The sequence below is a fragment of the Mirounga angustirostris genome, unplaced genomic scaffold (assembly GCF_029215605.1).
Source record: "Mirounga angustirostris isolate CCGP_5_RB_7025 unplaced genomic scaffold, mMirAng1.0.hap1 SCAF_1, whole genome shotgun sequence".
NCBI lineage: Eukaryota > Metazoa > Chordata > Mammalia > Carnivora > Phocidae > Mirounga > Mirounga angustirostris.
This window is the reverse complement of record NW_026991709.1, coordinates 128,279,675-128,293,129: the sequence shown is the minus strand read 5'-3', so window position 1 is coordinate 128,293,129 and position 13,455 is coordinate 128,279,675. Positions and strand designations below refer to the sequence as shown.

At 37.4% G+C, this 13,455-nt stretch overlaps 1 protein-coding gene across 4 annotated transcripts in view; it reads left to right on the top strand.

Moving 5' to 3' along the window:
• The window catches only part of NEK11 (NIMA related kinase 11), a 240,926-nt gene that overhangs the window by 73,682 nt on the left and 153,789 nt on the right, over window positions 1-13,455 (top strand). For all 4 annotated transcript variants that reach the window (XM_064587979.1, XM_045903791.3, XM_064587970.1 and 1 more), the window contains exons 5-6: window positions 5,366-5,430; window positions 6,400-6,526. In XM_064587979.1, the coding sequence (XP_064444049.1) occupies window positions 5,366-5,430; window positions 6,400-6,526 (192 nt within the window). The remainder of the gene's footprint in view (window positions 1-5,365; window positions 5,431-6,399; window positions 6,527-13,455) is intronic.

Genomic DNA, 13,455 nt, shown 5'->3' with positions numbered 1-13,455 from the left:
CCCCACAAGATGGTACTCACTTTTGTTCCCGGTATAGTGTTTCTAAAGTTAACACACATTTATCGAGCCTCTACCATGAGTAGAGAACTGTGTGGAAGAGTAAAAGGTGATACAGACCTGGCCTGAGTTTTTGCTAAGGCTTCTGGAGGCATTAATATGGCCAGATCTTCTAGTCTCTTACAGGCCACTTATAGGATTTTACATTCTATTCTGGAAGCAGTGAAGACCCATGGAAGGTTTTTAAGTTAGGGCAAGATTTAATTTTGTAAAACCACATGCCCATTCCCAGCCTAAGTCTCAGGAATACTGCTCTCAAATTGGGGTCTCCTGTATAGGCCTGACCATTAGATACACCATAGTAATTGATGCATATTATAATCATGAATTGTTAAAAACTATCCTTTGTGATGTCAGGGAATTATATAGTCCATTTTGGAAAAATGTCAATCAAAAATAGTTTGAAAAGTTGAGGCACCTGTACACCCAAGGATTCAATCAAGTTTAACCTACCAGTTTAATTAAATGTTTATAGTGTACAGGGGATAATATAGTCAGATAAGATACAGACCTTGTAGAGCTTAGGATTTAGCAAGGGATATTTGCCTGACAGGGATATTTGTATGGCTTATAAACACAGGGGTAGCATGCCTTAGGGAGAAAAAGAGAAAATGATTGCCTAGCTTCTTTCTCCTCTTGTCTCCCACTGGTCTACTCCAAAGGAGTTAACTCCCTTGTACTTTTAGGCTGTGTCATCTAGTTCCTTAGATTGCCAATTGGAATGCTTGATTCCATGTCCCACAGTGTGGTGTTTCATCCTAGTCCAGATGTGGCAGGAGCCTGAGGGCCTGGCATCCCCAGGCAAGTGACTAATTGGCCTCCAGTACCAGCGCCTTTGGAAGGAAGGGGGTAGTCAAGGGACTCCAAGGAGGTACATGAGGTTTGTATCCAATACAATCCTGAAGGACAGACAGGATTCTGAGAAGCAGAGATGAAAGAGGAAGGCGTTTTAAAATGAGCAGTGACATAAAGGAAGAAACATGTGTGCTGCATTTAAGATAAAGCAAGTGCCTTGTTGGCTTCAACAGAGATGTGACCATTTCTTAGCCCATATTTTCATGGCTTGTAGTTATTCTTGAGTTTTTTCCCCTCTTAAAAGGTACTTCAAATATATAACTAAATGTTTATTCCTTCATTAGATTTTTTTTTTTGTATGAATAAATAGGTGGAAGAGGAGGCTAGAAATGGAAGACTCCAGATGTGAAGCCGTCTTGATTCAGTCAACAGTAGGGGTCATGGAGAGTCTTGAGCAGGGAGTGGGGTGTTCAAGAGTGAGGGGGGAAGGATGATGGGGTTTAAACCACTCCCTATAGTTCATCATTCATTTCTGCTTGATAGCCTCACACAACTTCCCTTTTGCTATACTGGTGGTAGCAATAACAATAGAAGTATGAGCAGTAACAGTAACAACCACCACAACCATGGCTCATCCCATAGCTTCATTCACATCTCTGTTCCAATGTCACTTTCTCCAAGGCCTTCCTGACCACCTGATCTCAACTATAAACTGGCATCTCCCTACTCTGGTTAGTCTCTAGCTTCTTGCTCTGCTTTATTGTTTTAATAGTATTAAGTTAGCAGACATTATATTATATATATATTCATTTAGTTGTTTTCTGCCTGTTTGCCTTACCAGAAAACTTCATAAACTCAGAGACTTTGTCTTCACCAGTCACTGCGCGACTGTTCTAAGCACCTGATGGGGTTCTAATGTAACTTCATTGAACTGTATGTGTGCTGATTCTTTGTAATCTGTTGATGCTTGCTTTATTGATTAGTTCATTGTCAGTTTTTGAAAATATTCCATGTGTGCCTGAAACAACATGCATTTTTAAGTTTTTTGATGAAATATTCAATTTATGTGTATTAGCTCAAGCTAATTGTGTTTTTCAAATCTATAATTGTTTTACTAAAATCTATATCCTTATTAATTTTTTTGCCTACTGAATCTATTAATTACTGAGGGAAATATGGTTTTTTTTTGAATTTTTTTATTATGTTAATCACCATACATACTGAGGGAAATATGTTAAAGTTCCCACTATGATTGTGGATTTGTCAATTTCTCCTTAAATTTTTATTAATTTTTCATAATGTATCTAAGCTTGTGTCATAAGTTGTAGACAAGTACAGGATTTAAAAATTTTCCCAATAGGGGCACCTGGATGGCTCAGTTGCTTAAGCATCCAACTCTTGATTTTGCTCAAGTCATGATCTCAGGGTCATGAGATTGAGCCCCGCATCAGGCTCTGCGCTGAGGGTGGACCTGCTTAAGATTCTCTCTCTCCCTCTTCCTCTCCCCCTTGCTCTCTTTCTCTCTCTAAAATAATAAATAAATAAAATTTTTCTCAATAAATTATTGGATTTCTTTATTATGTAATGATACTTTTTTTTTTTTTTGAGAGGGAGAGGGGGAGAGAGAGAGAGAGAAAGAAAGACAGTGCCCCTGCCTATGGGGGGAGGTGTTGGCCAGGGGCGTGGGCAGAGGGAGAGGGAGGGAAAGAATCTTAAGCAGGCTCCATGCCCAGTGCGGAGCCCCAGCCTGGCTTGATCTCAACAACCCTGAGATCATGACCTGAGCTGAAATCAAGAGTCGGTCACTTAACCAACTGCGCCACCCAGGTGCCCCTGTAGCGATACTCTTTATCCTTAATTTACCTAATACTGCTTTTTACCAGCTTTCTTTTGCCTAGAATATCTCTTCAATCCTCTTGCTTTCAACCTATGTCCTTACATTTTTTTTAAAAAGTGTGTTCTTGGGGTGCGTGGGTGGCTCAGTCGTTAAGCATCTGCCTTCGGCTCAGGTCATGGTCCCAGGGTCCTGGGATCGAGCCCCGCATTGCGCTCCCTGCTCAGCGGGAGGCCTGTTTCTCCCTCTCCCACTCCCCCTGCTTGTGTTCCCTCTCTCACTGTGTCTCTCTCTGTCAAATAAATAAATAAAATCTTTAAAAAAGAAAAGTGTGTTCTTTATAATAAGTGCTTTTAAAAAAAAGCTTAGTCCTGTTTCTTTGTGTTTTAATTCATGATTTTAGTCCATTGTGATTAACAATGTATAGAATGTTTCTACCATTGTATTTTGTTACAACCCTTTTTCTCCTTTCCCTGCTTTCTTTTTCTGGTTTTTGGGTGAATGGTGGACAATATATATGAAATAATGGAGAGATGTTGGGTGATACTGTCTTCTTCTGGAGAGGATCTAATGTTTTTCTGGGTGCTACTTATAGTAAGGGCAGATCACCTTGAACTAACGGGGGACTGAGTTGGTTTAAGGCTGGTTTCAGACTTTGTGAAGGCTGGCCTAGTTCCCGTTTGCCTTTATATCTAAGAAGTAGTCCTTGAGGGGTTCCAAGACCCTTCTTTATCTTTGTGAATCTCCTGAAAACTCTGCTTAGTTTTTAACCTCTTAGCAGTCACCTTCTCCTTAATGTCTTCCCCTGAACAACTTAGGATTCAGTAAGTGCCTCAAGGGTAAAAGCCACACAGAATGTCAGACTCACTTCTCTTTTGTTCCCTTTTTTACTGGAAAATTTTCCCCTCAAGTCCTGCCTGCCTTTGTAGCCCTGAACTGTAATTTTTGTCTTGTGAGCCCAGGAAAAGTTCTGCAAGCTTTAGGCCAGGGCATTCTGCTTATGTCAACTGCCCTGAGAGGAACACACCATGCAGAATGTTTGGCTCATCTAGAGCATTCCCTTTCTTTCCAGGGTCTGGCTGCTCAAGTGCTGACTGCCTTTGTTTGCCTTAGCTGATCTCTGATATCTTCAAAGACCTACTGTTTTTTTTGTTTTGTTTTGTTTTTTAAATTTTACTCAGATTTTACGTTGTTCAAATGTTTCAGTGTTCTCTGCACAGCTGTGGAAAGTGGGAGATTTAGTGTGAAATAGGCTTACTTCATCATAGTTGAAAGCTGAGGTTTTATTCTTGCATTTTTAATTTCAATCACATTTTTCCCTTAGAAATTCTATTTGGTTGGTTTTCAAATCAGCATCATCTTTTTTTGGATAGTATCCTTTTTCTATCTTATGTTTTTCCATTCCTTTCTTTATGATTTTAATCTCTTAAAATATACTTATTTTATAGTTTGAATCCTTTTAGATTATCTGAAAATCTCAGGGGTGTAATTTCACTGTGTGTTATCTGCTGACTCTTAGTTTGCATTTGCTTCTGCCAGATGCCCCAAGAGTGTATAAGCAGCTGAGAACCAATTTTTATGTTAATTTCTTGGCTTGGGATTTCTGAAGCCATACAGCTATTGCATATTTGAATCCCAAATGTGAGTGAGCAGGGAGATATGATTATGGAATAAGAAGAGAGATATTTTTTTCTCCGCTCAGAAGTTCAGACCTGTACAGATCAACTTTCTTGTCATTTTGTTTGCTTGTGAGTGGATGTTTCTTAGGTCATTCTTTCAGGTAAGGTACAAACCACATATGGGATTCTGACATATTTGTATCTATATATTCCAATTCTTCACATTTCATGGGTTCAAGGTCTTGGCTCTTGCTTCTGTGAGGCCATTAAAGCCATACCATTGCTTACTGAGCTCAGCACAACCCCCTAGGGCAGCTGAGAAATCAGTACCTACTGCCCACTCTGCTTTTCAGTTTTCTGTTTGTATAAACCCTCAGGGATTGCTTCATTTTCTTGTAAGCTCAGTTGTGCATATGTGAAGATATTTATAGACTTTATTCCACATTTTTTGGATGTTTTTTAGGTAAATGTTTTCAAGTTGTCTAGTTCTCTGTAATTCCAGAAACAAAAGTCTTAACTGACATAATTTATATTACTGGCTTATACATGTTATCTATTATTAAATATCATCATCAACATTATTATTTCTACAAATACATAAAACCTGAATATTTGGATTTAATATATATAATAGGTTATATATATATAACATTTATAGAACATATAACTATAGATGTTCTATAAAAATATGTATTACATAAATACTTTTCACATATATATTTATATATAACATAATATGTAATAGATTATATATAATAGATTACAAAGCTTTATGATAACTGGTCTATCAACTGAGTGGATGGTTAGTAGATACAGTACTATGTAGATCATGCTACAGAAACACAATACAATTTGGCCTATTGAAATAGTGTAAACCACATCACTCTTTTCCCAACTACATGTTCTGCTGACTTTAAAACTGTTTTTAAAACTCCTGTTTCCTCAGGAGAACTAGAAAATGCTATGGATTTGTAGCTATACCCATGTATATTATTTATATTAGAAATCAAAACTTTTATATTTTGCATGAAATTTTATGTCCTTTTTTGCCTTTTTGTAGGAGGATACTTCATCGAGACTTGAAATCAAAGAATATATTTCTGAAAAACAATCTGCTTAAAATTGGTAAGATTTTTAAAAATATGTATTCTAGAAACATGGGAGAATATATTCTAGATGTTATCAGTATATCACACGGAAATATATAGTACCTGGAAGTGTTAGAGTAATCACTGGTTTATTTTAACTTCTCAAACTTTTGTTTTTACTTGGGTGGGGCCAACAAAACCCAATTATTTTGTTTCTGAGTATCTGATATAAATTGAAGTGTGAGACATTTGCTATGTACTTCATAGATTGAACTAATAATTTTTGAGTTCCTACTCTATGCCAGGCACTTTGCAAGTAGTTAGTTGTTTTACTGACTTGGTTAATTAGTACAGGTTTCCTGTTTATTTTATCGCAAGCAATTAGCAGTTATCACAGATAATTAAAATATTGGTATCCTGGATTTGTTAATTTTTAGTTCTTCTTCAGAACTGTACCTCCACTCGTAACAGTTACTGGATTGTTTGTTCTTCTGTAAGATGTTCTTAGAGAGGGAAAGTCTAAAAGCATGCGACTAGTTAGATGAGTAAAGAGAAGTTAATGGATTCACATTTTTATAGTCATGTTCTTGAAGAGTCTCAGGTCTATTATTTGAAATCTTTTCTTCATTGTAAATGAAGAACGAACTCTCCCCGCTTGGATGAAATCACAAATCATTAATTCAGCCCTCCAGAATAATTTTGCTTGTTGTTAGGCAGACCTGAAATAGCTTTTTGTTTCAAGTTGCTGGTTCTCCGTAATTCCAGAAATAAAAAGCTTTAGCTTACATAATTCACTTTCCTGGCTCAGTCTTCCTTCTCCTATAAGGCCTATGTTTTTAAAGCTATTCACCAGCATTATGTAATTTAAAAGATACCATTTTTCTTTTCTTTCCCTTTAAATGGTATGAGTCATTGCATATTAAAATTGTCAGATTAGCCAGTTGTTAATTTCCAAGCTGATTTTCATTGCTTTAAAGTATTCATAAAAATTAATTATTATTCCAAGGGGATTTTGGAGTTTCTCGACTCCTAATGGGATCCTGTGATCTAGCCACCACTTTAACTGGAACTCCCCATTACATGAGCCCGGAGGCTTTGAAACACCAAGGCTACAACACAAAGTCAGACATCTGGTGAGTGGGCAGTGGGTTAGTCCAGATGATGTATACATCTGCTGCACTGAGAGAACAATGCGTTTCGTTTTAAGGTTCATTTACTTGCTACATCCACTCACTTTATCCTTTTGAAGTATGAGTCATTCTTTGACCAGAGTAAAGGAGGGTTTTTTGGATCTGGAACTTGATTATTTCCATTATATTGATTTCAAAAATTCTCTTTATTTATAGATAATTGGTTGGTTTGGATTTTTTTCTTCTTGAACCACAAAGAAAAGTTCTTAATGTATCATAAACATTAAATGTTAATAGGTTTCTGCTAGCCTATTAAATAAAGTATTTGTGGGGCACCTGGGTGGCTCAGTTGTTAAGCGTCTGCCTTCGGCTCAGGTCCTGATCCCAGGGTCCTGGAATCAAGCCCCACATCGGGCTCTCTGCTCAGCGGGAAGCCTGCTTCTCCCTTTCCCACTCCCCCTGCTTGTGTTCCCTCTCTCGCTGTGTCTCTCTCTGTTAAATAAATAAATAAAATCATAAATAAATAAATAAATAATTTGTAATCCTAAACACTGTGCTTTATTTTATTTAAGATCAACTTCCACCTCTGTGGGGAATGTATGGCTTTATTTTTTTCTTCTTGACACTTATAAGAATTTTTACTGAAGATATTAGCTTTTAAGAATAAACTTAAATGAAAAAATTTCTGGGTTTTCAATGACAGGTGCATCTGAGATTTCTCCATTTATCTGAGCTCTTGTACCAAAGGAATTTCTCATTCCTTGTCATGGAACCAGTTTAAATCTCAGTGCAGAACCCATGTGGAAAATTATATTCTATTGTTAGCAATCGATCCTATTTAGGGAAAATCTCTTTTCCTTTAAAGAGGAATCATATAATTTTCAGCTTGTTAAGGGTTGAAAGGACAATCTAGCTGAGAGCCTGTTAATTAAGTAAATAATTATTGTATGCAAATCAACTTAAGTAGTTCTGAGCTTTCAAAGATGAACAATGTGAAAGATTATGTCTACTTCATTTTTCTAAAGAGGATAAAGTAGAAAGTTACGTTTCCCGTGGTTAGGGAAAAGTAAGCACAACAGGGGATATCCCTTTGGATTTTCATAAGGGTCATTACCCATGTTCTTGTTCTGGTGCCTCCCAAGTGGGAGAGAACACTGTCAACATTAGGTCTGGCTCTGGCAGATAACCATCCATTCTGTCCCTTCAATTCACTCTTGGGATTATTCATTTCTAGGTCTTCAGTGTTTTGGTTTTTTTTCATTGTTTCTACCCTGATGGTCTTTTCCAATTTACCTATCGTATTTTCTCTAATCATAACCTTCCCCTAATACCCTCCCCCAAAACCAAAACCAAAATAATAGACAAAAACCACAAAGGTATGTTCAGGGGAATGAGTTTCTTTAAATTTTGCTTTATTGAGCATCTACTATTTGCCAGTGACTATGTAATAGCCCTTAGGGTATAAAATTTAAAAAATAATAGGATTCCTGCCCCTGAGGAAGAGTCTTCTTGCTCTTTTTAGAGTGCTTTCTTCAGTTTGAGATCAGTCTTGGGCTTTGGATTGGATTTGAGTTCCTATTTACATCTCTTTTAATACTTAATTTTTTTATTATTATGGGCATTTAAAAAAGATTCAGGCGTACCTGGGTGGCTCAGTTGGTTAAGTGTCTGCCTTCAGCTCAGGTCATGATCCCGGGGTCCTGGGATCCAGCCCCTTGTGGGGCTCCCTGTTCAGTGGGGAGTCTGCTTCTTCCTCTCCCTCTGCCCCTTCTCCCATCCCCATGCTCTCTCTCAAGTAAATAAAAATCTTCAAAAAAATAAAAATAGATTCAAATATGTAATTTCTTCATGATTAAAATTACATGCTATGCCAGAAAGATGTTTACATCATGTCATTTGAATTAAGACTAAATTAATTTATGAAGACCATCGTTAAGCCTTTGGCATTACATATAGCAAGAAAGCTGGCTCTTTGGGACGGTTATCTACATCTGCTTGCCAAATCAGATGTGTCGCTCCAGAAACTTGGGCAACAATACCCACAGACAGAGGAGTAAAGTAAAGTCTTTTTGTCTCAGTTGTGTCTATCGTAGTTATTTTTTTAAAAAACTGCTCCTAGTATTTCATAAAGATTTATAGGAATATTCCTAATATGGGAATTATAGGACTATCATAAAGAATATAGAAATTATCAGGAATATCAGAATTATAGGGATATAGAATAATACTAATAGTATTGCTATAATGTTTTAGGTTTATAAAAATAATACCTGACTCAGACAAAACTTAAAAAATCTAAAACCTCCCAAATATAAAAATACAGGAGAATTTTAATATATTTTGTGTAAGCATTAGATCAGCTCTCCTTGCAGAGATTATTAACTATTCAGCAAGTACAAGCTAAGGATTTATCATCATCCTGACCCCAAATAACCATCTTATTATGAATTTAGTAATTACCTTGGTTGTATCTGAATCAAAATGAGCTTATCTGGTAATGAAATTTTTATTGCTGAACCTAAAGTAGAAAGAATAACAGAGAACTATTAATTATAGTGGCAGATACATAAGTGTGATGAGTAATCTTTGGGAGACACTCTTAGAAAAATTATATTGAATGGGGTTGAGAATTTTTTTCTGAATCTCAGTATGTAGCATCTGTTTACTGTGGAATATTTTCTTACAATTGAAAACACTTGTGAATAATTGACAGGTGTTTTGTTTTAGCACTAATAGCTGTACATATTATATTTATAATGCTTAATGAAGAATTGGTATAATACTAATTATATTTCATCTGATAATGTTTGCACATTGTAACCTTTCCTCTCTCTGCAATCTGTTAAACCTTTTGGGATTAATTTATTTATAGCAGTCAAATACAGATAAGTCTCTCTTAAAAGTAGTTTAGGTTCCAGAAGTTTATAAACACTCAGAAAGTTAGGATAATTAAGTTCATTGAAGACAACACTTTGAATACTGCCAATTTATATAAGCAATTGCTGAACACTTTTTCCCACACAGGAAAAATATAATATATGAATTGGTTTCCTAGGCCATCCCTTTAAATTGAGTTAAATTATGAATGGTTAGAATTTATTATTTTGGTAGGAGAAACAAAGGACAATACTATTGGAATAATGGTGCTATAATTAAACAGAAAATAAACAGAATATTTCATTGTTGGTGTTATCTGTCTTGTTGTGAGAAGTCAACCAGATAGTTCTTGATTTTGTGGCCCTATATTTTTTAGGTGATTTAAGTGGAGGGAATGTTGGTGGGAATAGTAGGGGTGTCAGAGTAAACTGTGAAGGTCTCAGGATTTTGTAAAAACCTGAGATCTGGTCCAAGGGTTAGCTACATAAGGGACACTGTAAGAGTCTAGTTCACACTCAACCCTGGAGTCAGACTTTAGTGATGTTGGGCAAAAACGTCAGACAAGGCTTAGCTATAGGTAGACGAAAACAGAGAGGAACCAGTACCTGCCTGACCTACAAGAACTAAGAAAGTATCCTCACAGGAGAGCGTTCCCAAATTGGACAGGGAAAGGGAGCAGGGTGGGATTTAGGGAAGGGAGAAATACAGGCCAACTTGGCAGCAGTTTTTGTAGCTAATGTGGGGCCCGTAAGTAGCTGGTAGCCAACAGCCCCATCTTGGTGAAGGACGCTCTGGAGCAAGAGAGCCCATTTCTCTCCCCTCCCATGGTCTGAGAAATTCTTTCTCTCTTTTTTTTAATTTTATTATGTTATGTTAGTCACCATACAATACATCATTGGTTTTTGATGTAGTGATCCACTGTCCATTGTTTTCGTATAACACCCAGTGCTCCATGCAGCACGTGCCCTCCTTAATACCCATCACCGGGCTAACCCATCCCCCCTCCCCCCTCCCCTCTAGAACCCTGTTTGTTTCTCGGAGTCCATAGTCTCTCATGGGTCATCTCTCCCTCCAATTCCCCCCCCCCCTTTTCCCTTCCTTCTCCTAATGTCCTCCATGCTATTCCTTATGTTCCACAAGTCTGAGAAATTCTTATGTGGATTTAGAACTAAGCTGTTGGGCAGGGCATGCCTCCCTAGGGAGTGAGAACTGGTGTCATTGTCATTATTTTCACTCAACAGAAGCTGAAGTAGGAAAACATTTCAGTCAAGTGCAGTAGATTTGGGTAATAATATCTTTTCTCAATGACTAGCATAAAATGACTGATACAAAATCTGAAGATAATATCTAGCCTGGTCACTTTTACAAAGGTCACAATACAACTGCAGCAACAGATCCAGAATTGCTACTGTCTATGGAATGTTTACTCTGTGATTGACAGTTAATGTGCTAAGTGCTTTATATACCTATATAAATGTATTTGTTACTACAAAAAAAAGCATACTATATATATTTTACAACCTGCCTTTTTTTTACTTGCAAAAGGAAATACTGTACTGCCTTAACAAAATATATCTAACTATCATTTAAATGTTTGCATAGTATTTTATACTTGGACACAATAATTTTTCAACCAATGCTTATTAAATATTGTTTGATGTTTTCTTTGAAGATTTTCTCTTTGTTTTCGTCTTTAAGCATTTTTAGGCACAATGTATCTGGGTGTGGATTTACATTTATCCTACTTGGAGTTAGTTAGTTCAGCTTCTTGGACATGTAGATTAATGTAGTTCATCAAACTTGAAAAATTTTCAGCCATTATTTCTTTGAGTATTTTTTTCTCTTTTCTCTCTCTCCTTGCCTTCTGGTACTCCCGTTTTGTGCATGTTGTTGTGCTTCATGGTCTCTCACATTTCTCTAAGGCATTGTTAATTTTTCTTCATTTTTCTCTCTGTTCTTTAGATTGCATAATGTCTGTCAATCTATCTTCAAGTTCATTGATCCTTCTGCTTGTTAAAGTCTACTGTTGAGCCCCTTTGGTGAATTTTTTATTTCAGTTATTATACTTTTCTTTTCTTTTTTTTTTTTTTAAAGATTTTATTTATTTATTTGAGAGAGAGAGAATGAGAGAGAGAGAACACATGAGAGGGGATAGGGTCAGAGGACAAAGCAGACTCCCTGCCGAGCAGGGAGCCCGATGCGGGACTCAATCCCGGGACTCCAGGATCATGACCTGAGCCGAAGGCAGTCACTTAACCAACTGAGCCACCCAGGCACCCTCAGTTATTATACTTTTCAACTCCAGAATTTCTATCTGGTGCTTTTTAATAATTTCTATCTCTTTATTGATATTCTTCATTTGGTGTGACATTTATATCATACTTTATTTATTTAAACATGGTTTCCTTTAGTTCTTTGAACATATTTATAATGCTGCTTAGAAGTCTTCATCTGTTAAATCTGATATCTGAGACTTCTCAGGTAGTTTCTGTTTCCTGCTTTTCCCCACTGTGTATAGATATTTTCCTATTTCTTTGCATATCTCATAATTGGTAAAAACTGGACATTTTAGATAGTATATTGTATCAACTCTGAACACTTATTTTCCTTGCTCCCCCCACCTCTCTGGGGCTTGGTATAATTTGCTTCTTTATTCATTTAGTGACATGCCTGGTTATTCTAGTGAAACCTATTTCCTTTCCAGTGTGAAACCTCTAGTGTTAATCCTCAGAGTATAGCCGTGGGCACATGCACAGTTAGCCTTGGGACAGTAGTTTTAGCAAGGCTTTCTGTCTCTTTCTCTGTTCTCTCTGTTGAGCTGTTTCTGCTGGTATTACATCCAATTGTTAGCCTTCACTAATTGCCAACTCATTGCTTTATTATTTTCAACAATGCCTTGAGGCATGCATTGCTCTCCAGTCTCTTCCAATTAAATTTGAACCTCTTTGCAGATGTAGTTTTTGAGGCCAGTTTTTGAGGTTTGAAATTTGCCTATTCTTAGCTATCTCTTTCCCTGATTTTCTCTGATAAGGTAGCTAGCCTGTGGTTTAGCTTATTGTACTCATGGAGCTACCAATCTCCTCTTAATTGCTTGCCACCAAAATCTTCATTGTTTCTGAGAGCTGGAGTTTAGGCTTGAATTTCCTACACTCTGTTCCAAATAAAATCAGTCTCTTTGGGGAGAACTTCTGAATCCTCTCTTTTTATAGCCTGCCTTAGCCCTGAGCAAAATCTCTTAGCATTTCTCAGGAGCTGAAGGCAGGGACATGGCCCACTTTTCTTAGAGTGACAGTCCTGCTCATGAGCAGGGTACTGGCCAGGGGCAGTAGCCTCTCTTCTTGGCTTGCTTCTCCTGGCATGGAACGTCCACCCTGTGAACAAGCTGGGGCAAAGGTGATCAGTGATCAGGTCCCCAGTATTCTCTGTCTGCTGTTCCTGGGGTAAAGCCTCCATTCTACCTGTAGGGACTAGGTAGAGGAACAGAGCCCTTAATATCTTGGTTACAATCATGTGGAATTTAATCTCTGTAACACAGAGCTGGGGAGATGAGAAATGCTGGGAGCCTGCCCCTCCTGGAGAGGTATCCAAGCCCAGGACAGGTTTCTGGAGGAAGGGAGAACCCCATCTTATTGGCCACACCTGCTCAGAGTGAAATTTTTGTCACACTGAGCTGGGGGGAGTGCCTAAGTGCCACAAACTCTTGTTTTTACTGAGATTTAGTAGATTTTCTTGAATAAATGTTTCTTCATTTACTTTATGCCCTTAAGACAATTTTTAGTGACTTTAAATTGTTGGGGGTGTTTGGTAATTTTCACCAGTTATAGTTGTTTTGCTAGGGAGCAGGTCTGCTGAGCTCCTCGTGATGCCATTTTGGAACTGTTCTCTCCAAGGCCTTACTGTTGGAATTAGAGATTTTTATTTATTTATTTCCTCATTAAACAGTGGAAAGACAACAGACTGGAATAGGGAGAGGTTGGTGGAGACTAAAGAAGGGAGATAGGCAGGCCTTCTATTAATTTCATACATTCCCCTACTTCTGATGCTTTGCCCATCTT